General features: G+C 43.4%; 1 protein-coding gene across 1 annotated transcript in view; it reads right to left on the bottom strand.

Annotated features, from left to right (window-relative positions):
• AKAP10 (A-kinase anchoring protein 10) overlaps positions 1 to 26,311 on the bottom strand; it is a 384,577-nt gene that overhangs the window by 5,414 nt on the left and 352,852 nt on the right. Inside the window, exon 14 of the mRNA XM_069226353.1 lies at positions 5,461 to 5,556. Within this exon, the coding sequence (XP_069082454.1) occupies positions 5,461 to 5,556 (96 nt within the window). The remainder of the gene's footprint in view (positions 1 to 5,460; positions 5,557 to 26,311) is intronic.

Here is a 26,311-nt window from a genome sequence, read left to right as displayed (position 1 = left end):
ACACCTCGTTCAATGACTTGGACCAGCACTGGGAAGTCGAAGACTGCTTTGACTTCTTTCACTTCTGGGTATTACCTGTGACAACAACATCCTGGAACAGCTCTGGGAGTAGTCCTGGGACCTTCCACAAGAGCATCGCAGTGTTATCCAATGTTAGGAGGCGAGGGGCTTGAGGGACCATTCCCTCATAGCCTTGAGATTTATGGCAGCGCAGTCCTCACAGGTCTTGATATTGTGGTCACGCTCCAAACACCATAGGCAAACCAAATGAGTATCTGTCACAGACATATTCTTGAAACAGGTACTACATGGTTTAAAGCCTCTTGGCTTTTTAGTGGACATCCCTAGCATACCAGGAAATGAAAATTTCCAAAAACTTCGACAAGAAGTTGAGAAAAAATTTGGCCAAAAAATGACTGGGTGGCTCTCTCTTGATCTGCACTGGCTGGTACAAAAATAACTGATATCAGTGTGTTGGGATGGTGCCTACATAGTCACCACACACACATCACTTCCGCCTGGAGAATATTCTAAGGTTAAGAATCTGTGGCTAGAAGTCTCTATATGTGAATGATTATCAAAGGGAAAGCAGGCACAGCATTCTGACAGAGTGGAGTCAGTGGAAGGCACCAAGTTGTCGGATTAAGAAAGCCAACACTTTCTACATACTACAAAGACATCTTCAGAATCCTTATCCCCCATATTAGAAATACAAATTTTTAATGCAAAATACTCCTCATGCTATTCTTGAATCTATCATATTGAATAATGATGGCATAAAAGGTCCGGGCTCTTAAAGTTCATAGCCTATGAACTGAGCTCAATAAACTTATGTATGCCTTCTTTAGTTGGACCAGTGGTTACAACTGAAATGGTGGGAGGGAATTTAAATTAAAGGGAAAATAGTAAAGCAAACCTTCATTTACATTCCAAGAATAACAATGCTTATCAAGATAAGGGATAATCTTTTCCTTATTGGAGGCAGTCTTTCTATTGTGGTTAGATACCACAAGGTCACCAAACATGGTAGACTGCTGTTGGCCTGTAGGAACAAGGGAGGTTGGGGTAAAAGGGAAAAAAGGAAAGAGACAGTAAGGAACCTCTGGGAAGGATGGAAGCGTAGTAGCATCTAAGAAATAACTTTCCAAAAGTAAGGCAGCAAAGTAACCCCCAAAACAGCCTCAAACACCCTAAACAGGAAAGCATATGCAAGAAAGGATTCAGGGAAAATGACTGCATAAGGGCACATGTCCCTGAGATCAGGAAGCATCTGAGAGATTTAGCTTGAATGATTCACCTCCTATAGAAGGGGAGAGTAGAAAGCCAAAATGTAAAATAAATGACAATGGTCCCCTTCTGTATTTTGACATTGTAAGAAAAGGTAAAAACAAAAAATGGAGCCCATTAAATAGATCTTACCCGATCAAAGCTTTAAAAAATTGTACATTCTTGAGTGCAACTGCCACAAACAATCTAACACAGCTATCTTTGATCAATAGTAAAATGAGAAAGGAGGTTTCAAAAGTAGCATTATACTCGAGGTTAGTAAACAATCTTTTAGATTCATAGATGGCATTAAACCAGCAAGGCCTGTGGATATTACATCAGAAGGAAATGGTTAAAAGTGTGGATAAGGAATACTTAACTAATCGTGCAAGGCTGAGTGTTAACCATATAAATCTGTCCCTGGTGGATGGCCCGCAGTAGGTTCACAGGAGGACTGTGGGCTGCTGGAAATTTTAAAGTAACTTTCCCCCAAAGTAGTATGTTGGTTGGACTGCGAATTAAGGGAGGGCAATAGATTATCCTATTTAAGCACTTATCAGGAAGAGGATTATTCAAAGCTAAGCAATACTGATTGGGAAAAGTGTTCGTCAGATAACCTTGGTGTCCTCTCCTGGAATGTTCATGGGTTAAAGAGTCTGTCTGACACAAAAAGCTTATATAAAGTGCTGGTTGGACATGTAATAATCACAAGAGAGCTGAGTGACCTAATGGAGGGTTATTAACACTAGTCTTAACTAAAATTGCAAAAGGAATAACTCAAGTAGAAACCAAGTGTGAATGGGCTCAGGTCTGTGCTATAAATATGTATAAAAACACTGCACAAATTGAATCAATAATTGTGATCAATGTATATTTTGATATTGATGGCAATCAGTCTAGCAAGGAGCAGGTGTCATAGTTCAGGCAGGATGTATTCAACTTATGTGCTCTTCATAAACACTTGGTTAATTATGGGAGACTTCAACATGTGCCTAAATGTATCTAAGGCGGACAGAGATCAGACAAATACACTTGTGGCATCTAATATACTTCCAGCATTTTCCCCAATGTGTTTTGCAGAGAACTGCATGTGAGATGCAGCTGTGCTTAGCTACTGGTGGATTTAGTTTTCTTAATGGCGGTTTTGAAGGAGATATTCTAGCTAGACAAACTTTCCTAATATGTGATCAGAAAGGGCCCATTTACTATGTATTTATAAACCTATGGTACTCTGACTTGTGCAAAAAATTCCAGCTAATAAAGGTAAGACATAGTGATAATTGGCCTTTAACTAAGAGATTTAAAATGGCGACGTGGGCACGGGAACCAGTGCTTTCTCTAAGCGCTTGACAATATGCATAATTGAGATGCAGCTTGCCCTGCTAGCTCAGATACAGTTCTCTGAGAATCTGGACTGTAAGGATCAAAGAAAGATAAGCGATTGGTATGCGCTGATAACAAAGAAAATGATTGATTGCTTGATGGTTTCTCTTAATAAAAATGTCCATAATACATCAAATACCTATTCAATTTTCTACTTGGTTTAATTTCCAGTGCCAAGAGTTAAAAAGAAAACTGACAAATTTACGCTAAAATAAGAAACTAATATCTAAGGGTAAAAGGCAAGAGAAACGCAGAGAAGCAAAGGCAGAATATACTGCTTTAATTGTGAGAATCAGCTCTTTGTATTATAAACCAAATTGGGACGAAATAATAAAGGCGCTGCCTTCAAAAGACACAAAATAATTTTTGAAACTGGTCCAGAAAGGGTCAAATAAGGACAGCAGTGGCCCGGGTCCGTGCTTCCAGAAGAAGTTCGGGTTACATTCTTGTCAGTGATTTATATGAGCAAAAATGTTTTTCCTCTGCATGAGTGATTTATAGCGGATGAGGAACTGCAATCCTATCTGACAAAAAATGCAATAATACAGATATTAGCTTTCCTGAAACAAACAAGACAAATATCGATTGGTGGGTCAGTTCTGTCCATTTAGATTTTAATGCTTTCCTGAACTCAGGACACTTTCCTGTAAGTTTGAAATGGTGCGATAATTAAACCTATTCTGAAGAAAAATGATTGCCCAATAAGTCTAATAGACGTGGGGGGTATAAATTAATTGCACAACTGATTCTTCAATATCTGAAGGGTTTGAGTGATACCAATGAGTTAATAGCAGTTGAGCAAAGTGGTTTCAAAGAGGTGCATTTAACAATCCATCATTGCTTTAGTCACTGAGCGATGGGACAAAGGCAATGGAAACTCGAGGGAACTTATTTTGTAGCTTTGTCAGTTTTCGATCAGCCTTTGACCTGATAGAGGAATCTTATGGGAAAAATTAAACTGTGCTAAAAGACTTACATCAAGGGAACTGGGACAAGGTTGAGGCAGAATTTGTTTAGCTCTTTCGCATAAATGCTCAATTAAAAATGGTGTACGGCAGGGATGTGTCCTTGCCCTACCCTGATTGCACTACATCTCGCCAATTTGCCTAGGATCCTTCAGAATATGCACTAATTTCTTCTAAAGACCCCTGTCTATTATAAACTGATTACCTTGTTATTTTATATGTGACTGAAATGGTGCATCAAAGAAACTTACATGCATTTAATAACTACTGTAAAGCACACAATTTAAAAATATAGAGAAAACTAATATATTGGCCATAGGGGAAAACAAGCAAGCCCTTTATATGGTCCATAGGTGAAATGTTGTAGAAGAAACATTTTCAGATAAATAGCTCAGTATGCTATTCATTAAAACATTACAATGGAAAATACACCTGGACACCCTAAAAACACGGGCTCTAACAACTGAGTGGGTTTAAAAAAAAATCGAAGGGACTTTAGTGATCCCTCCATAGAACCAGTGTATACTACATATAAGGTTATGGTGCCTCACAATTGCCATATGGTGCAGAGATCCTAGGCCTTGGCATTATGCATGACTTCAAAACAATAGAAGGTAAATGCCGTAAAAACACATTAGGCCTCCCTCTATTTACCATGGTTTAAGCAATCCGAGTTGAAGCTAAGTTGAACTCTTGGAACAGTATTGCAGCAAACTTAAACTTGCGCTTCTGGCATAAACAGCCAACAGGCTTGAAAATTAAAGTTCCAATGTTCTGTATGATGGAAGTCTGCCAGAGTGATTTATGCTGGACAAAAGTTGTAAGAGGCCATCTCTAGAATTTGACATACTGTTGAAACAGATAACTTTAAAAGTGATGCCTCCTTGCCTCTAACAAAAAAGGAATTAAAAGAAAGGAGTGCAATGGAATAAAGAGTTAGAGATTTGCGATATCTCAACTAAAGAGCACACCACTGTTTTAAAGAAAGTCTTGGCTGTATCGCACAGAGTATGCCAATCTTTTCTGAGAAGAGTGCTACTTAAATTTTGAGTAGGATTAAACCCAGTTTATGCATTCCAAGTTGATAAAAAAGCCCTGATGAATGAAGACAATAATTGTGGATGAGAGTAAAAAATTGCAATGCTCTAGTGTGCATGTTTTAACGGTTTGCTGAATTTTTATTACAATAAGGCTTAGTTCATAAAAACAATTCTAATCAAACGAGGTGTGAAGACTTGGTTGGAAGTTATAGGATTTTATATGATATGCAATTTCTGGATGCAACCCATGTGGCTGGTATTTGTTTATTGTTATTCTTAGCATAGACAGTGCTGGTTAACTCACTGATTTTAATTGTTATTATTTTTCTTAAACGGTTTTACTTTGGAATTTTTAAGGACGCTGATAGAAGACACCAAGGGGAAGATTAACATTTATCTACATGCAATTTAAGTATTTATTGGCCATGGCTGGGTAATGGCTCAATGCTAATGTGACTCAAATGTTATTAGTGTGTAATAACATTTTGTTGTTTAATACACATTGGTCTAAATAAACTTTACTTACTACTACTACCACCTGTAACCTGGTGACAGAACGGAAATGCCTTGGGGGCTTCTGGGAGATTAGCCCACAAGAAGGTTGGGCAAAAGTGAATGTCCATTGGCATGTAATAATTCCTTAGAACAACATATTTAACATGTTGCTAGGTTAACATGTTGGATTGTATTTTTCTCCTATGTAAAGTCTGAAATGTACATCACATACTGGTATAAGGAAGAGAGTTCTAAAAAAAGACAGCAGCTAGGCAGTCCTTTGCAAATCATTGCATCCATGTAGGTCTTACCTTGGTTGATTTTTCAAACGACTGGTCCAGGTGTGCCTGCTGCATTACTTCATTGATGATCATCTTCGCTATCTTCCATGCCATTTCTTCCTGAGCCTTCAGTAAAAGAGGCAGATGAAAGTAAATATGTCACATGTAGGCTTTATGTTTAACATTTGTAACTGAATATATATGGGCAAGAGAAAAAGAAGCAGAAGCAACAATGTATTTGCCATTAATGACATCTATATGCCATTGATGATCATTATGTAAAATTTGACTTCTAGTATGCCAGAGTCAGCATTTTATTATGATTGTGCTTTTTCATATGCCAAGGCAGTCCTCCCTTATGACAAAAATTACTTCCAATGTGCCAGTACCAGCATTTTTCTATGGGTTCCCCAAATGTCAATAATTGCCTCTAGTATGCTAATACCAGTTTTTCATGACAATGCCTTGGGGCCCAGTCACTCTTAACTTGGTGCCCCTCTAATTAGGCAGGAGCCCCGGTTCCCCTTCTGGGTTCAAGCGCTCTAGAGCCTGTATCACGGCTCTCGTGCATATTACCCCTTTTAATAGTTTGTGTGTTCAGTTATCACAGACTGTCCCTGTGTTATAGTTCTCACTACAGTGTGGTTGTTCAAGTCCCCTCAAGCAGAGGGTGGGGAAGTAAAGCACGTATCCGTCTTGCTCACTTTTCTGGCAGGAAACACAACTGCTGGAAGTTCTTCCCATGTTCGGGCAATGGCCGCAGCAGTTAGCAGCATAGGTGACTGACTTTAGTTCTCGCAGGTTTGCAGGGCCCCAGTGATGACGCACAACTCCCTCTGTTGACGAACCTGCTTCTGAGCTTGGGTGAGATATGAGGATTGGGCAGCGGTGGTCAGAGGTCACAACTCGAACACAGTTCTATGATACAGAGGCACAGTTCGCTTGGGCACAAATTCTTGTCGCAGTTCCTGTCTTGAAACATTTTGATGGAGACTTCATCCATGCTCCTCAAGCTCTGCTTAGTTTTCCTGCCCAGTAGGGATTAAACTGCTTCTGAGTCTCACTAGAAAGTTACACCTCCTGTAGGGTTGACAGGCTCCTTCCCTCTCTCACCGGGCAGGTTGGTTTCTAGGCACTTCAGATGATGTGACCTCACATCAAGGAAGCTGGCTGTCAGACACCAGCTCTGGTTCCATAGCAATCCCCCCCGAGTACTCTGAGGAGCACTCCTTTCCTTGGTCAAAGAGAAACTATAAATAAAACAAGTGGGTTAGAGGCTTCCACTTTTATATAGTCCAAGTAGACAGGGAATGGGGATTCTTTCTCTGAACTTTCAATAGTTTGAGGTAGTTCTCTTTTTAAGTGTACTTTCCATGCTGCTTTCCAAACACAGCCTTTGTGAAGAGTGATGCTACTCAAAGCAGGGTAGTCTTCACCCTGGAGCACCCACAACAGAGGCACAAGAGGTGTGAGATTTCTGCACTTGGCTATCAAGAACCACAGTGAGCAGTGATCAGGAAAGAGATGCAAGTCTGGCCTCAATTATAGGGATGCCTTTCACCTTAACAAGAGAGACTGCAGTCCCACCTTCACCCCCACAATCAACCAAATAGCACTGCTACGGGAAGAGTGATCAGCAGCCAGAACTTTAAACAAGTGGGCCTCCACACCAGTGACGGAGGTAAAAAGGGCGGGTCACAATTACCCTAGACACAGTACTCTGACACCACCACGTCACATGTTCAACCCATTCAGAAACAGTAGTCTGTCAGTAAATGAGGGCATGCTTGTGTGCTCCTCTAGGCAACAAAACAGGTCAAGGACCTCACTAACGTCAACAGACAGGCCTAGACTTCTGTGCACACACTAGATCAGTGTGACGTTAGGGTCAAGAATCTGAAACCAGGATACCAGATACTACCAGTTGGGCACCCAGGGCAGGGGGAATGTGACTGTACACCAGGCAGCTGACATTCCCGCCTCAACGTCATTCATCTTAGACAAATACTTAAGTGTCTTCTGCAATAATTGAGGACATTGGGATTTTTGTTCTAAGTGCTGAACACACCCCTGGTTTGAGTGATTTCAAATACTGGAGAGAACAATCAGAATATCTTGCCATGGGTTTTCTTAAAGCCCAAGAAGGTTTAAACCTTACACTGAGAAATAAGGAACCCACATATCATTCAGGGCATCTTCTCAAAGCTATCATTTGGTCTTCCTCTATAAACTGTAAATGAAGCAAATATAACCCATTAACACGGTCGGATGACATTAGTATTCTGTTCACTCTTAAGAACTCAAAAATCCAATGTATTAAAGTCAAGAAATATACTGTTACAGAGAGACACTGGATGTCCCTCTGACCTGCAAATAATAAAAATGCAGTTTCTTTCTTCTTCCCCATCGCTGAACGTTAGGTGAAAGACACCGGGATAAACATGAACTTGATAAACATTTTGAAACTATCCTACAAATAAAAACCTTCAAATGAATGATAAATCTCGACCCATGGTTCACACACAGTAAGCCACCTATAAATTAGAAGTATGAATGGCTGAAAGAGCATGGTTATGAAACTACAGCCAAGAAACTAAAGCGTTGTACGCAAAGCTACTCCGAAAATATAAACAGAAAAGTATAGTAAAACAAAATTACTATTGTGTACTTATTTTGCCAGCATTTAACAAATCATAGTGACTGACGATTTATCTGCTCCTTGAAATACAAATATTTCAAATCTGCTTTCTCAAGACTTATGCCATCAGTTATTAACTTTTCAGTTGCTAAAACTGAGAATATCTGATCCCTGATTAAATCTGACTGGAGCCTAAAAGTCCCCATCACAGAACCCGACCTTAAGCATCCCCAAATTAACACTATGTTGACGCTTTCCTGAGAAGTAAACACAACAGAAATAATCAACATATTTAGTACTAGACCGACAGGCTGTTCATTAGACATATGTAGTGCAAAAATGTGAAAATGCTAAGTCCCGTGTGACATTCTATATACATGTGGAACAATCTGTATTACTCAATCACAAACAACTAGCATTTTCAAGGAAATAAGCCCTATGGAGTTTGTTTTATTGTTATTTCAAAGTGCAATGCAGAAGGCAAAAATAACAGCTAGTCAAAATGCATATTAAATCAATATAGGGAATTAGTTTAATGCTTAGTCAAATGCAGCAAGAGAAATGAGTCCTCACAAGAATATTCTTAAGTGCACATCATGAGACAAACCAACAAGTGTTGGTAAGTCCACAGTTTGGCTCACCTCCTGAAAACATTTATAAAGAAATCTACAAAAGAAATCAATGAAAATAAAATCGCACAGTGGTTATACGGTGAGCAAATGCAGCAATAGATTGACAAACCACATTTCAGAATTATAAGTCAACAAATGCCACCATTCTAACCTAATGTCATGGGAGTTAGCAGTAAAATCTAGTTACACAAACAATAGACAAACACACAGTTTATAGGTTTATAGTATGATATGTCGGAAGAGTCTTGAAAGTAGAAAAGGCTTTCTCCGTGGTTCATCAAGAAGAGCACGTGCACATTTTGATTACATGCAGTGTCCAAATACGACATGAAAACAAACACAGCTGCAACAGGAATCAAGGGCAGCATTTTCATTTTAGTGCAAAAGTGAACATCATGTTTAGCAACACGTTTTAGTAAATCAACTTTATCAAATTATTTGCACAGACTTAAAAGTAGTGCTGCACCCTCTTCCGGCTGAAGCAGACAGAAGGTAGAGGTGTTTGTAGTGAATAATGGTTTTAGAACAATTTAGCTCGCTTGGCCATCTTTCATTTTATGGGCGTTCACAAAATAACGTTTTGTGAATGCGTCAGCTGAAGACCATGTTACAGCCTTACAATTATCTACAAGTGTTATTTTGCCTAGCAGAGCCAAGGTGGCACCTTTATGCATGGGGAATGAGCTTATGGAATTTCCATGGGTTGTCTGTCTGCACTCGAACAGAATGCATAGCAGAATGTCTGACTATGCTCCTTTATCTAGTTGTGCAGACACAAAGAAATAAATAACTGGTTTGTTTTGTGTAAGAATTTGGTTCGGTCACTGTAGTACACAAGTGCATGTTTGATATCTATAGAGTATAGTGCTTGAAGGAGTTTTGAAAGTATGTTAGAGTTTTAATGGTTTTATTAAGAAGAAAAGGTGATAACTTTGGGATAAAGCGTGGTTGTGTATGTAAGATTACTTTCCTTGTCAACTTGAATGAAATGTAATAGCACTTATAGTTTCCTAAATCTGAATATGACGTAATTGCTACTAGAAACCCAACAGTTCACGTTGAGGCTTGTAGTGTGTAGTAAATCAAATGGTAAACCCATTAATTTTGCAAAGCCAACATTAGTATCCCAACTGTGCACATTAGGTGCTCTTGATGGGCACATTCTCCTTAACCCTTCCATGAAGGGTTTGATAACAGGAATTTTCTAAAGCAGTGGTTCCCAATCCGTGATCCAGAGATCCCTGGGGGTCAGTGAAGTATCCTCAAGGGGTCCGCGACTGCTTAGAAAATTGAATAGTATTAACACATTAGGTCCCCAGCTTTCAGTAATGACTCAGTAGGGGTTCCCGGATTTCAATAATGATTCAGTGGTGGTCCCCGGGTTCCAGTAATGATAAAGTGGGGGTCCACAGAAATCAAAAGGTTAAGAATCACTGTTCTAAAGTGTTGCTGATTGTCTGTTTTTAAGGTAGTGAAGTACAGCCAGCAAATGTCTGCAAACAGAAATGTTTGGAAGGTCCATTTCTTTAAGAGAATAAAGATATCTTTGTGAGAGTGACTTAGTGTACATGTAGGAATAGAGGTTCAGTCACAAAAATGAACAATTTCTACTTTGCTACAAAGCATGCCCATGTAGTGGGGCAACGTGTCTCCTTTAGCCATACACTCAGATGGTATGTTAACGCAACAAAAATCTATGATTTCAGGAACCAAATCAATAGACTAAGTGAGTATGGGAGTGACTGTATTGGTGATTGTTGACAAGTCTGGGAAAACGATGAGCTTGCGATGTGGCTGCATGGACTTTTCACACAATTATGAGAACCATACTAGTAAAGCCTACAAGTCTGGCCCAAGCAGGAACAACTAAGATCATAGTCACTAATGCCAGAGCCATTTTGAGCATCACTGCAGGTATCAGTGGAACTCGTACACAAATACTCCTGAACAGTTTATGCCTTAAGCATTCCCCTAAATGGTCTTTAAACCAAGACACAAAGCATGTACATTTTTTGTTTTAAAGAGTGCCAAACATGTGTATGTCTGTTGTGCCCCACATCTGAGCGTGGTTCGAGAATGTTGTAATTTATTGTCCACGTATGTTTAACTGTGTCTGCTGAGCAGGTCTGCACAATTATTGTCTGTGCATGGAAGGTGTTCTGCAAGGAGTTCAATTTTGTGTTTCTGTACTGACTGCCATATTTGTTGTGAGATGTGAGAAGGAACCAACAAATATGCCCATCCTTATTTATGAATGATGTACATGGTTGTCAGCACGATCCAGGACAGTTTTGCCCTGCTGATGTTTTTTGCAAGCTTGTAGCAATTGTTTGGCAATGGTCCATTTCTCGCGAACAGCGGAATGAGACAGGTGGGCTCCCTATCTGTGAAGAGAAACGTCCCTCATGAGGATTAAGTGCAGTTGGATATCTACAAAGAGTCACCCTATTGTGAGATTGTGTGTGTTCTACAAAGTAGTTTCTGCTTTATTTGAGGTGCCAACACTAGGACTTCCCAATCACCAACTGATTGCACCTTCTGAGACGTCAGACTCTTGCGCAAAGTACCATGTGTCTACTACATCTATGTACAAAACCACCAGGCTCAACAACTTCAGGAAAGGCTGGATAGCCTAGCAAAGAGGTGGGAGAGATGGAAGAGTTGGTGTCACTAGTGGAGTCTCGAGATGTAGCTGTGTGCAGCAATCCTGGGCCACAGAAAGTCTATGCTGCCTCCAGGGTCAACCACCAATCATCGTCCATTTGAGCCTCCGTGGGGCCAACAGCATTCCATCCAGTGTGCAGCACAGATGGTCTGCACCTGCACCATCACCACCACTTGCAAGCTTTGGGGGAGGAGGCCACCCAGGCCTCAAATCTGTTTTGCCCAGTCCCAAGCGGCAGTTGGATCGTTGAAGAAATTTGACATATTGGCATGGACAACACCTGGCCTAGCTGGGAATAGTAGGGAGTAGGTGAGGCCAAGTTCGACTAGTTTACATTTGACCATGGTGAAGGACGCATGCTAGCCATGCATTGTGATGAGGTGATCCAGAAACAGCACAATGTGTGCATTGTCAAGTTGCAGCAGAGATATCCACCGATCCTCTTTCAGCATTTCATCTTGGTCCCTAGTAGTGTAACCATCTAGCTACTGGCGGGAGGGGTGCTGATCCTGGGGGGAGGAAAGTGTCTTTATGCCAGGATACTGTGTTCTCGATTGATGGAGGTAAAGTAGGATAGTTTGCCTACCAGCATAAAGCTTTTGATCCATGTCTCCAAGTAAGGTTCCTACAAGCCCTCTGCCAGGCCCACAATGAAGATATTCTTTCTCTGAGACCGCCTCTCCACGTCCTCCACACGCCTCTCTTTCTCGGTTGAATATCTGAGGAGCCATCATTTCGGACTCCTAAATCTTGATGCTTTCTCTAGGTTCTGACTATTGCTGCTGAGTACAGCTGTTTCTTTCTTTCTCTATTGTATGTTCATTAGCATCTTAATCAATATTAAGCTTTTGATGTTGTCATGTAGGACTTGGCTTCCTAACCACTGTTCGCCATCCTTCTGTCCAACCCTAAGTTTCCTCTGGTAACATGAAGTTTCATGTCTCTCTCCTGAGATGACTTGGGGCTTTGCCAGGAACACAATCATGTACTTAATTTCCTCTTTTCGTAGTCTCCTTTTGACATTAACAAACCTGCATTTTTAGTGTTATACAGGTAAGGTAAAGTTTGGAAAATCTGGATGGTGATGTTTTCGTACTCTAATTGTACCTGTTGCTTTGCTGCTGGTAATATGGATCCTGATCGTGGTAGTTGAATAGCCGAGTTATAATTGCCCTCGGAGGGGCTCCAGTTCAGGTGGTGAGACTGGAGAACTATGCGTACACTGTACTGAAAAGAAAATCTGGAAATGCCTTTTGATTTCTATTCGTTGAGGATCCGGACCTTCAGAAACAACTATATTCTGGGGCTCTCCATCACTCAAATATGTTCCCTCCTAACCTTCTTTCAGAATCCTTCAGCTTCTTTTATGCTACTGCGTTGTCTTTTTGCAACCTGTGGAGCATTTCAAGCAAGTTCCTGGCTTGGGTTTGCATTTCATTTATCACTTTGTTTTATTATGGGATACTTTCCCTCTCATTTTTTTTTTACATCTGTTCTTAGGAGATTTATATGAAAGCTGACCATTTCAGTTTGGATTTTCAGTGATTGCTTGATATGTTGAATGATTGACAGAATATCTTTAAGGTTCTGCCTCTTATAGTTTCCCCATATAGCTTTTCTCTTGCGCTCCGTGATGTCTAGCAGGGTACCAACAGTTCTAAATTACGGAAAGACATATTTGCCCATTTTAGCCTGCTGACCATCTCTTACCCCACTCCAGGCCCATTTCAGGGTTTGATATTTTGAGCTGGGGCCTTTGGCTGGTAATGTTTCTCTGGTTCTGTAGGGGGATCTCCAGCCAGCACTGCACACCTGTAGCGGAGTTGTAATGGCAAGTGGGTGGACACTAAGCACGAAGCCTAACCAGGGTACCCTAGTTAGGAGTTTGTGTCCCTTCAGGAGAGAAGAGTCGAGACTTGGAATGGGTCTGCCCACAGCCTGTAGATTGTGAGGTGTGTTCTGAGCAACCTTCACTTTTTAAAAAATAATTCTTCATTTACATTGATAATATTGACATCACGTACATCAATCACAACACTGCCAGATATACCACAAATGGAGTCAAAAACAACAAAGTTAACCAAACCAAGGCATGTGGCTGCATGTTCATGTTCGGGGGCAGAGGGTTTGAGGTGGGCACCACCACGCAGCAGTGGGGCTGCGGCACGGGGTGGGGGGTAGCAATAACTACAGCCAGCAGCAGATGTAGGGATCTGGGAGATCAGGGTGGTCTCTCATCAGATTTGGTCTCCACAGTGGTTAAGTACTTTTCCCAGTCTGAGGGCACGGACGAGCCAGTTCGACCTGTGCAGTGCGTCACACTCAACCAGTATCCCAGAGCATAGGTCAGGGACAGCCATAGCTGTTTTTGGGGTGGGGAGGAGGAAAGGAAGGGGTACTGGTGGGGAGTTGCGTATCAGGGTTCTGACTTCCAGATCATGGCTAATATGTTGTTTAGTAAGAATAGGGGCCAGGTCAGTGAATTTATTATGGTGTTTTCATTCAGCCATGCATGTGGTGATTCCTAGCAGACAATGTAGCACATCTTTTGCAAGGGATAACCCAGGGCTTCGGATAGGTAGCTGAGTACCTCATCCCAATAAGAGCTGATGGAAGGATAGGTCCAAACCATATGTATGAAGCCTGCCTCATCAGTGAAAAAGGAGAGTAGCTATCTCCAGCACCCAGGTACATTTGTGCTATCCATTAGGGAGTGAGATATGCGTGTGGGAAGTAATTAAACTGAGTATATTTAAGTCTGGCTTTGTTGAAGAAGGTGTGGGCGCACCCGTCCATTGTCTATCTGTCAGCGTGATAGACAGTGTACTCGGACTCCCAAATATTCAAAAGTGTTGTGGTTTCAGGGGACAGGGGCGCTTGGAAGCCTCTGCCTTTATGCATCCATAAGCGCAGTTAGGGGGGAAAAGATGTGACTTGTCCCAGTTAACTTTCAGGCCAGAGGCTTCTCCGAAGAGTAGGTCCATAAGTTGAGGGCTGTTGTTTGCATCTTCGCGTAGGTATATCAGTGCGTCATCAGCATATACCAAAATTATATGCCATCTGTCTTCGACCTGTACCCTTGCCCGGAGTGCACACACAAGTAGTTCAATGACCATAGCAAAGATAATCAGAGAGGGGGACAAACCTGTTGTGTGCTATGTTCAATATTGAGCAGGTCAGAGATAGTACCACCCATCTTCACCTGCGCCAGCGACATATTATATAGCAGGGCAATCCATTTCAGGAAACTTGGCCCCACTCCAAGACTATTAAGGACCTCCATGAGGTAATCCCACCCTAGACAATCAAAAGCCTTCTCAATATCTAGACAGATGACCGAGGGACTGGAGCCCGATGTCTTCATTCAATCCCTCAGTATGAAAAGGCGGCACAATTTCAAAAAGGCCTTCCTTACGGGTATAAAACTGTTTTGGTAAAGGTCTATCATGTGTCGTGTGATGGGTATCAGCCAGTTAGCCAGTACCTTCCCAAGGATTTTATAATCTGTATTTAAAAGGGAGAGGGGACGATACTAACGTAACAGTAGGGGATCCCTGCCTGGTTTGAGAAGGGCTACCAACACTGCATCTCAAGATTGGGGGGGGGGGGGGGGGGGGGGGGGGGGTTGAGTGCGGGGAGAGACACCAATGTCCAGATCGCAGTGGTATCCTTTGCCACCGGAGCTGTGTATCCTTTGCCACCGGAGCTGCGCACAACATGTACGGAAGGTGAGGTTAACCATGTCCTGGGAATTGACAATATTGCCTGTCACAGATATCTGCGAAAGGGGCCCTGGGGGATTCGGAGTGGATGTGCCAGGGCATCCAACGGTCTAAACAGCGGCCTTATGCACAGATTTAGCTGGTGCCAATGGGGTAGCGGTTCCGCAGGCAATGCTAGTTTGTGTCTTATAATTTCTGTTTGGAAGCTCTGAAGTTTTTTTGGCAACACCAACTTGGTGCAATAGACCGTTTTATGGCCAAACCCCTGAGGACCACCTTAAACAGATCCCATTCAATCCGGGTATCTGAGGCAGTACCCTCGTTCTCTCAGTAATACAAGGTGATATGGCAGAAAGAGTGGTGCGGAACACCATGCACTGTAAGGCTTCTACCAGAAGGTGCCAAGTCGGTATGCAGGGCAGCCTCGGCCTCACATTAGTAAGTTCTGGAGTGGACTGTTGTCAGAGAGCTGGTGCCCTCCAGGTATTCAGCCCAAGAAACCTTGGAGAGTGCCCTGCAGTACAAGAGGTCGATTCTACTGAGGAGGTTGTGTAAACTAGAATGGTAGGAATATTCCCCAATTGTGGTATGTACGCAGCACCAGGTGTCCAACACCTCGTTGTGGGTCACACATTGTGGCAAATGCTTCACAGAACAGTAGACTGTGCACCAGCATATAGGAACGGTCCAATTCCACATCCGTGACCCAATTACAGTCCCCACCACAGTAGCAAGGAGTCAGCGCATCGTGCAATAATGCTGGTGTTAAGGACTTCAGAAAAGGTGCCTGGTTAGAGCTAGGGGCGTATAAAGAGAAGAGGGACATGGAGAGCCCATTTAACAACCCCTCCAACAAGACGTACCTCCCTTCTGAGTCAATTCTCTCTCTTTGTCCCCTCATCCTCTTAATCAGGAACAGCCTCCGCACTTCCGGCCTGCAGCTCTGCTTTACCTCCGTATATCAGGCAGCACCGACGGCTGCCATTTGAAAAATTATCGGCCTGTTTGCTGAGCTTGCCCGACCGCAATCTTCTCGTCATGATGTGTGCCAAGACAGAGGAGTGGGCCCTCCCATAGAAGCAGGGTAGATGACGGAGCTGATATTTGGGGGATTATGCTGGCTCGGTTAGGAGCTTTGCTTCTTCACAGCCATCTTAAAACATTTCCGGCCGTGCCCCGGAGGGGCTTCGGTTTTTTAACAAGAAATGCAACATCAGTACCTCTGTGGTCTTCTTAGTCTTCTAAGAAAATCATATTGTGACCCTTCACCCAAGAGAGTTTCTTGATTTTGTACTCCAGGACTATATGATTCCTTGTCAGCGTCAATGTCCTCATATACATCCAAATTATTTCACTTAGATCTTTCAACACCATAGCAACATATTAAGCACATCTAGGATCAGGTCTGGTGTGGTTAGTCTTTTTATACTTGAAATGCTGACACACCACACAGCTTTTTTAGTTGTGATCGAGAAAGGGACATGTTCCAAAACTGATGCTGCTCGGATTGAGCCAACTTTGGGAGGCACTTATTGCAGAATCAGCATGGTGTATTTCACTTCTCTTACACCAGTATGAGTTATTCTTATAAAACCTGGAAGGTTTTACGATGATTGATGAGTGGAGCCACTGTCATTCTATGGCATATGTGCAGAAGACTTTGAAGTTGTTCAATATTGTGTATTTTTGTTTGCAGAGCTTAATGTGCTGATTTTCTAACTGTGGTACAGTTTTGTAGACAGGGCACAAATTTTAGCTCCGAACCCAATGTGATTAAAATAATTTATTGTGGAATCAGCATACTGATGCATTGGGGGTGTTGGCTATGTAATTACACGTCATTTTTAAAACTGAAACTCAATCGCTTAAGTAAATAAAGTAATATTCTGGACACTTACTCCCTAGCACTATCAGTGTTGTATTTAACCCCTTCTGTGCCGCGGACGTAGTGGTTACATCCTGCGGCACAGTGCTCCTGTGCCGAGGACGTAACCATTAGGTCCTCGGCCCGGAGACACAAGACCCGAAGACACAAGGCGGGTCTTCCCCTTCGACCCCCGCCCCCCCACCTCCCCGTAATGACATCATCGCGCGCTGACATCATTACACACTGCCGGTCGCACTGGAAGCCATTTGCTTCCAGTGCGAGTACGGAGAAACAGGTGAGTTTCTCCTCCGGCGGGTGGGGGGTTTGGGAGAAAAAGGCACCGGGGGAAAGTAAAGGCTTTTCCTTTCCCCCGGTGTCTCTTTGAGCATTCCTGCTGCCCGATCGCATTGCAATCGGCAGCAGGAATGCCCACTAGACGCCAGGGATTACCTTTTTTTATCCCCTTCTGTGCCACGGACGTAGTGGTTATGTCCTGCGGCACAGTGCTCCAAAGGCGGGGATGGAAGGGGAAGCCCTTCCCCTTCCACCCCCACCCCCCTGTAATGACGTCAGCGTGCGATCATTACACACTGCCGGTCGCACTGGAAGCCATTTGCTTCCAGTGCGAGTACGGAGAAACAGGTGAGTTTCTTCTCCGGCAGGTGGGGGGTTTGGGACAAAGAGGCACCGGGGGAAAGGAAAGGCTTTTCCTTTCCCCCGGCGTCTCTTTGAGCATTCCTGCTGCCCGATCGCAATGCCCACTAGACGCCAGGGTTTTTCTTTTTTTATTTATTGTATAGTGATGTGTGTGTCGGGAGCAGCCCCTTGGGCAAGGGTCGCTCCCATTTGGGGGGCATGTTTGTGTGGCAATTTCAGCCTAATATTTTTAGGCCGATCTGCCCCCAAGGGGGGCAGAAACCACTAGACGCCAGGGATTTTCATTTTTGTATTATTTATGTTGTTTTTTGTGCTGGGAAGCGCCCCTTGGGCAAGGGTCGCTCCCATTTGGGGGCCAGGTATGTTGTGGCCTTTTCTGCCCCCCTTGGGGGCAGATCGGCCTTATATTTTTAGGCTGTAACCACTAGACGCAAGAGATTTTTTTTTTTGTCTTTATTTCTGCTGTGTTTTGTGTTGGGGAGCGGCCCCTTGGGCAAGGGTCACTCCTATGTGGGGGGCATGTTTGTTGTGGCCATTTCTGCCCCCCTTGGGGGCAGATCGGCCTATTATTTTTAGGCTGATCTGCCCCCAAACTGGGGCAGAAACCACTAGAACGCCAGGGATTTTTTAATATGTTTATTTTTGTTGGGGGGCCCTTGGGCAAGGGGTGCCCCCCACAAGGGGGGCATTGAACTGTTGCCCATTTCTGCCCCCCTTCTGGGCAGATGGGCCTAATTTTTTAGGCCCATCTGCCCCCAAGGGGGGCAGAAGCCACGTAGGCACCAGGGATAGTGTGTGTGTGTGTGTTTTTGTTTTGTTTGGGGGTGGCCCTTTGGGCAAGGGTCGCTCCCCCTGGGGACACACTAGTAAAGGTATTTTATGCCCTCCTTGGGGCAGATAGGCCTATTTTTTAGTAGGCCCCTTTGCCCCTATGGCAGAATCCACTTAGGCACCAATTTCTAAATGCTTGATGGTGGGATGTTTGTCAAATGACGAAGTATTTGTATTTGTGATAATTTTTTTCCTCCTTTTTGTTCTAGTTCAAAGCTTTTGCTTTCTTTGCTGTGGCTCCTTGCGGTTTTGGTGGTGTTTGACCTGCGGTTTGCATAGTTGCATGTTTTAGGTAAGTAAAAACAATTTACTCCAAAGGAGTATTGTTGCCATGCAGGAATGACATGTTTGTAGGTGGTGTACTAAATGCAGGTTTGTGTGAAATTGTCCTTAGATTTGTGCACAATGATATTTGTGTTGTCTTATTTCTAATTTGCTTTTCTTTCTTTCTTTTTAGTGGGATATCATTGGTGATTGCTGTGTCTGTGCAAAGTAGTTGCTGGTGATTCAAGCATTTTCAGGCAAGTGAGCGGTATAGTTTTTGAGTTTATAACTCTTACTAATAAAGCTACACTTTATTACTCATCTTACACAGTGCTGGTTGTTGGTGGTGCATTTGTCCAGTTAATTTTCGTAGGAAAGATCATGGCTAGCCGCAGGATGACCGCTCAGCAGGTGGTTGGTATGTTTTTTGAGTCATTGTCTGATCATGATTATGAGACGGACTCTGCATCTGAGGCAGAGGAGGAAGTGAGAGATTCTGGCAGTGAAGTTTCTGTCGGAGAGGAATCTCCTGATGAGGAAGCCACACTCAGAGGAGGACACTGATGTGCCATTAGTGCAGCAACCTGGGGCTGAAAGATTTCCCGTTAGAAGACCTTGCCTGCCTTTACTGGTCTCCCGGGGTGTAGAGTCAATACAGAGAACTTTTTGCCTGTCAATTTATTTGAGTCATTTGTGGATGATGTGTTTTTGGAAGAGATTGTTGAGCAGACTAATTTGTATGCGGAGCAGTATTTGAGGGACAACGCTGCTAGACTTAGGCCGCACCCTAGAGCTGCCCAGTGGATTCCCACAAATTTGGAGGAGATTAAAAGGTTTTTAGGTTTGACTCTTTTGATGGGGTTGATAAGGAAGCCGTCACTGGCTTCCTATTGGTCTACTAGTCCCTTGATGGCAACAGCTATATTTCCTGCAACAATGGGTTATAATCGGTATTTGCTTCTTCTTAGGATGCTGCATTTTATTGAAAATGCATTAGCCTTGCCACAAGATCACCCTGATTCTGACCGTCTTTTTAAGATTAGGCCTGTCCTTGATCATTTTGTAGATCGGTTTTCAGAGGTCTATGTTCCAGGCAAAGAAATAGCTGTGGACGAGTCTTTGGTCCTCTTCAAGGGTCGTTTGGTTTTTAGGCAGTACATTCCTAGCAAGAGGGCACGATGTGGAATTAAATTGTATATGCTGTCTGAAAGTAGTACAGGATATGTGTATAATTTCCGTGTCTACACTGGTAGGGATTCCAGTATTGACCCCCCTGGTTGTCCTCCCACTTTTGGAGTTACTGAGAAAATTGTGTGGAAACTTGGTAGACGACTGTTCAACAAAGGTCACCATTTGTATTTAGATAACTTTTACACTGGAGTGCAGTTGTTCAAGGAATTGTTTAGAGTGGACACTGTTGCTTGTGGCACAACTTGTTGTAACCGGAAAGGCTATCCAATGGAGTTTGTCTGTAAAAAGCTTCAGAGGGGACAGTGCAGTGCCTTGCGGAATGATGAGCTGCTAGCTTTGAAGTTTTCAGACAGGAGGGATGTCTACATGCTAAGTACCATCCATGATGAGAGTACTTCCCCCGTGACTGTTTGGGGCCAGGTTGCTGAAGTGCGCAAACCTGTGTGCATTTTGGATTATAATAAGCACATGGGAGTTGTAGATAGAGTTAATCAAAGGTTGGAACCTTATACTGCTATTCGTAAGTCTTACGTTTGGTATAAGAAGTTAGCAATTCACCTCTTCCACTTAGCAACTTTTTATGCTTTTATTGTGTTTAAGGATAGGTCTCCAGAGTCAAAGATGACATTTGTGAAATTTCAGGAGTCAGTGATAGAGAGCCTTATTGTGGTGGAACAGGCCAGAGTTCCTAGAGAAGCAGTGGTGGAGGATGTGGCTAGATTGAAAGATCGCCACTTTGCTGAGCACATTCCTCCCACACCCAAAAAATACTTTCCAGCTAAGAAATGTAGAGTGTGTTTTCGAAGAGGTATCCGGAGGAAGACTCTAATGTACTGCCCAGATTGTCCTTCAAAGCCTGGGCTGTGTGTGGGTGGTTGTTTTAAGAATTACCACAGAATTACTGGGAAGAACCATGAGTGTAAACTGTCTGTTTTGTATTTTCATGTGTTCAGTTTCATGGTTAGCATTTCTGTCATGTACTTAGAGCTTTTGTGTTTGTAGTTTTGTAATTATTTCTAATTAGTTAGTTGTTTCTTTGTTAAAAAAAAAAATTGGATGCCATTGTGTGTGGAGTGGGGCTTGGCTGAGGGTGTACATAGTGTACATATTGACTTGCTTTTGGCTACTGCAACACACTGCCAGCCAAACACCAGTCCACACACTCCCATCAGCTGGTGTGATTGCTGTATCAGGCATGTGGGCATATGTAAGTGATGGCCCCTTGAGTGGCGCTATCTGTCGATGCGAGTGTTGTAATGTGCTGGGCCCGTGGCTGGCGGCGTGAATGGTCTTGTGCATGTCATGTATGAAAGGTGTGTGAATGGACTGTAAAGCGGTTGGTGCTTTGCCGTGGCTTTACAGCTCACGAGCCGTGAGTCATTGGTTCCGTTTTTTGGCCTTTCAGTTATTAACAGTGCATTTCATTTTTGTGAAGTCTCTTGTTAATAAAATTTGATCCACTGAACCATCACTCACCCTTGTGCCAAATCCAACCAGTATGTGTGGTAAAAATGACCAAACCTGTTCCACTGTAATCAGGTGTCGCAGCACACATGTGACACGCTAGGTGCCTCGGGTGGGACCCCGATGATGAAGCATGCCACCAACTTGGTTGGTGGGTGAGGGGTCTTTTTAACATAACTTAAGTGCGTTTCTTTTCACAATTTTAGTGTTTGGAACATCACATAAGGATGTGGACACAAAATGAAAATGTCACTTACCCAGTGTACATCTGTTCGTGGCATTAGTCGCTGCAGATTCACATGTTGTGCATAGCCCGCCATCTGGTGTTGGGTCGGAGTGTTACAAGTTGTTTTTCTTCTAAGAAGTCTTTCGAGTCACGAGACCGAGGGACTCCTCCTCTTTTGCTTCCATTGCGCATGGGCGTCGACTCCATCTTCGATTGTTTTCCCCACAGAGGGTGAGGTAGGAGTTGTGTGTGTTAGTAATAGTGCCCATGCAATGGAGTGAATAAGTATGTACCAATTAAGGTTTAAGTAATATATTTACAAATGTACAAAGTTGAAGATAACTTCCAAACGGCTACAGGCTCCCGGGGAGGCGGGTGGGCACATGTGAATCTGCAGCGACTAATGCCACGAACAGATGTACACTGGGTAAGAGACATTTTCAGTTCGATGGCATGTGTAGCTGCAGATACACATGTTGTGCATAGACTAGTAAGCAGTTATCTCCCCAAAAGCGGTAGCTCAGCCTGGAGGAGTGGAAGTAGTCTGAAATAAAGTTCTTAGTACGGCTTGACCTACTGTGGCTTGTTGTGCGGATAGCACGTCTACACAGTAGTGCTTAGTAAATGTGTGAGGCGTAGACCATGTGGCTGCCTTACATATCTCGTGCATTGGAATATTCCCTAGGAAAGCCATGCTAGCGCCTTTCTTTCGGGTTGAGTGTGCCCTTGGTGTAATGGGCAGCTCCCTTTTTGCTTTAAGGTAGCAGATTTGGATGCACTTAACTATCCACCTGGCTATACCCTGTTTTGATATTGGGTTTCCTGTATGAGGTTTTTGGAATGCAATAAACAGTTGTTTTGTTTTTCTGATTTCTTTTGTTCTGTCAATGTAGTACATTAGTGCTCTTCTGATGTCTAACGTATGTAGTGACCTTTCAGCTACTGAGTCTGGCTGTGGGAAGAACACTGGTAGTTCTACCGTTTGATTTAAGTGGAACGGTGAAATAACCTTTGGTAGAAATTTAGGATTGGTTCTTAGGACTACCTTATTTTTGTGTATTTGGATAAAAGGTTCTTGTATTGTAAACGCCTGAATTTCACTTACTCTTCTTAGAGATGTGATGGCGATGAGAAATGCAACTTTCCAGGTTAGGAATTGTATTTCGCAAGAATGCATGGGTTCGAAAGGTGGACCCATGAGTCTTGTTAAGACGATGTTGAGGTTCCATGAAGGAACGGGTGGTGTCCTTGGTGGTATAAGTCTTTTGAGGCCTTCCATAAACGCTTTAATGACAGGTATCCTAAATAGTGAAGTTGAATGGGTAATCTGCAGGTATGCAGATATTGCTGCGAGGTGTATTTTAATGGAAGAGAAGGCCAGATTCGATTTTTGTAAGTGTAGTAAGTAACTCACTACATCCTTTGGAGATGCGTGTAATGGTTGAATTTGATTATTATGGCAGTAGCAAACAAACCTTTTCCATTTGCTTGCATAGCAGTGTCTAGTGGATGGTCTTCTAGCTTGCTTTATGACTTCCATACATTCTTGGGTGAGGTTTAAGTGTCTGAATTCTAGGATTTCAGGAGCCAGATTGTTAGATTCAGCGATGCTGGGTTTGGATGCCTGATCTGTTGTTTGTGTTGTGTTAACAGATCTGGCCTGTTGGGTAACTTGACGTGGGGTACTACTGATAGGTCTAGCAGTGTTGTGTACCAAGGTTGCCTTGCCCATGTTGGTGCTATCAGTATGAGTTTGAGTTTGTTTTGACTCAATTTGTTTACTAGATATGGAAGGAGAGGGAGAGGGGGAGGGGGAAAAGCGTACGCAAATATCCCTGGCCAGTTCATCCATAGGGCATTGCCTAGAGACTGCCTGTGTGGGAATCTGGATGCGAAGTTTTGGCATTTTGCGTTCTCCTTTGTTGCAAATAAGTCTATTTGAGGTGTTCACCAAATTTTGAAGTAAGTGTTTAGAATTTGGGGGTGAATTTCCCATTCGTGGACCTGTTGGTGATCTCGAGAGAGATTGTCTGCAAGTTGATTCTGGATCCCTGGAATAAACTGTGCTATTAGGCGAATGTGGTTGTGAATTGCCCATTGCCATATTCTTTGTGCCAGGAGGCACAGCTGTGTCGAGTGTGTCCCCCCCTGTTTGTTTAGATAATACATTGTTGTCATGTTGTCTGTTTTGACAAGAATGTACTTGTGGGTTATGATGGGTTGGAATGCTTTTAACGCTAGGAAAACTGCTAGCAGTTCGAGGTGATTTATTTGCAGCTTTGTTTGATGTACGTCCCATTGTCCTTGGATGCTGTGTTGATTGAGGTGTGCTCCCCACCCTGTCATGGAAGCATCTGTTGTTATTACGTATTGTGGCACTGGGTCTTGGAAAGGCCGCCCCTTGTTTAAATTTATACTGTTCCACCATAGAAGCGAGATGTATGTTTGGCGGTCTATCAACACCAGATCTAGAAGGTGACCCTGTGCTTGTGACCATTGTGATGATAGGCACTGTTGTAAGGGCCTCATGTGCAGTCTTGCGTTCGGGACAATGGCTATGCATGAGGACATCATGCCTAGGAGTTGTAATACCATCTTTGCCTGTATTTTTTGTGTTGGATACATGGTTTGTATAACTTTTAGGACATTTTGAACCCTTTGTGGACTTGGAGTGGCTATTCCCCTTGTTGTGTCTATTGTTGCTCCTAGGTATTGCTGTACTTTGCACGGCAGAATGTGTGATTTTGCATAGTTGACGGAGAAACCGAGTTTGTAGAGGGTTTGTATGACCTGATCTGTGTGGTGTGAACACTTTGTCAGTGAGTTGGTCTTGATTAGCCAATCGTCTAGATACGGGAATACGTGTATTTGCTGCCTTCTGATGTGTGCAGCTACTACTGCTAGGCATTTTGTAAAGACTCTTGGTGCGGTTGTTATACCGAACGGCAATACTTTGAATTGGTAATGTATTCCTTTGAATACGAACCTTAGGTATTTCCTGTGCGAGGGATGTATCGGTATGTGGAAATACGCGTCTTTGAGATCTAAGGTTGTCATGTAGTCTTGTTGCTTTAGCAATGGTAACACTTCTTGTAGCGTGACCATGTGAAAGTGTTCTGAGTTGATGTAGGTGTTTAGTGTTCTGAGATCTAGGATTGGTCTCAGTGTTTTGTCCTTTTTTGGTATTAGAAAGTACAGTGAGTAAACTCCTGTGTTTATTTGTGTACATGGTACCAGTTCTATTGCGTTCTTTTGCAGTAATGCTTGAACTTCTATTTCCAGAAGGTCTGAATGCTGTTTTGATATATTCTGTGTTTTTGGTGGTATATTTGGAGGGATTTGGAGAAATTCTATGCAATAACCATGTTGGATAATTGCTAAGACCCAAGTGTCTGTTGTTATTTCCTCCCAAGATTGGTAATACTGACTTATTCTTCCCCCCACTGGTGTTGTGTGGAGGGGATGAGTGACCTGTGAGTCACTGTTTGGTTGCAGGTGTTTTTGGGCTTTGAAATTTTCCCCTGTTTCTAGGGAATTGTCCTCCTCTGTACTGGCCCCGAAAGCCTCCCCTTTGGTACTGTCCCTGGTAGGTAGACGGTGTTGAATGTGAGGTACTGGCTTGTGTGGCCTGACCCCGAAACCCCCCTCTGAAGGTTGTTTTGCGGAAGGTGCCGAAAGTGTCTCTGCCCTGCGGGGAATAGAGTGCGCCCATGGCCTTGGCAGTGTCAGTGTCCTTTTTTTAGCTTCTCAATTGCCGTGTCCACTTCAGGTCCGAACAATTGTTGCTCATTGAATGGCATATTGAGCACCGCTTGCTGTATCTCCGGTTTAAAGCCAGATGTTCGTAACCACGCGTGCCTTCTTATGGTTACTGCTGTGTTAATTGTTCTTGCAGCTGTGTCTGCTGCATCCATAGAGGAGCGTATTTGGTTATTGGAGATGTTTTGTCCCTCCTCAACCACTTGTTTCGCCCTTTTTTGTAAATCTTTGGGTAGATGCTCGATGAGGTGCTGCCTCTCGTCCCAATGGGCTCTGTCATATCGCGCTAGGAGCGCTTGAGAGTTAGCGATGCTCCACTGGTTTGCAGCTTGTACTGCGACCCTTTTTCCGGCTGCGTCGAACTTGCGGCTTTCTTTATCCGGAGGTGGTGCATCGCCTGATGTGTGAGAGTTGGCTCTCTTGCGAGCTGCCCCTACTACAACTGAATCTGGTGGCAGTTGTGAGGTGATGAAAGCAGGGTCTGTGGGCGGTGCTTTATATTTTTTTTCCACCCTTGGTGTTATTGCTCTACTCTTGACAGGCTCTTTGAAGATTTGCTTTGCGTGCCTTAGCATTCCTGGGAGCATAGGCAGGCTCTGGTAGGTGCTATGGGTGGAGGAGAGGGTGTTGAAAAGGAAGTCATCCTCGACAGGTTCCGAGTGTAGCGACACGTTATGGAACTCTGCTGCCCTAGCTACCACCTGTGAATACGCTGTGCTGTCCTCTGGTGGTGAGGGCTTGGTAGGATACGCCTCCGGACTGTTGTCTGACACTGGGGCGTCGTATAGGTCCCAAGCGTCCTGGTCATCTTGGCTCATGGTGGTGTGAGCCGGTGAGTGTGACGGAGTCTGTGCCGGTGATATGTGAGTTACAGGTGGAGGAGAGGGTGGCGGAGTTACCTTCTTCACCACTTTTGTTTGTGGTGCTTGTTCCTGTGTTTGGAACTCAAGTCTCCTTTTTCTCCT

This window comes from Pleurodeles waltl, chromosome 3_1 (genome assembly GCF_031143425.1).
Source record: "Pleurodeles waltl isolate 20211129_DDA chromosome 3_1, aPleWal1.hap1.20221129, whole genome shotgun sequence".
Classification (NCBI taxonomy): Eukaryota; Metazoa; Chordata; class Amphibia; order Caudata; family Salamandridae; genus Pleurodeles; species Pleurodeles waltl.
Note: the sequence above shows the minus strand (reverse complement) of the source record. Positions and strands in the feature narration are given on the sequence as shown.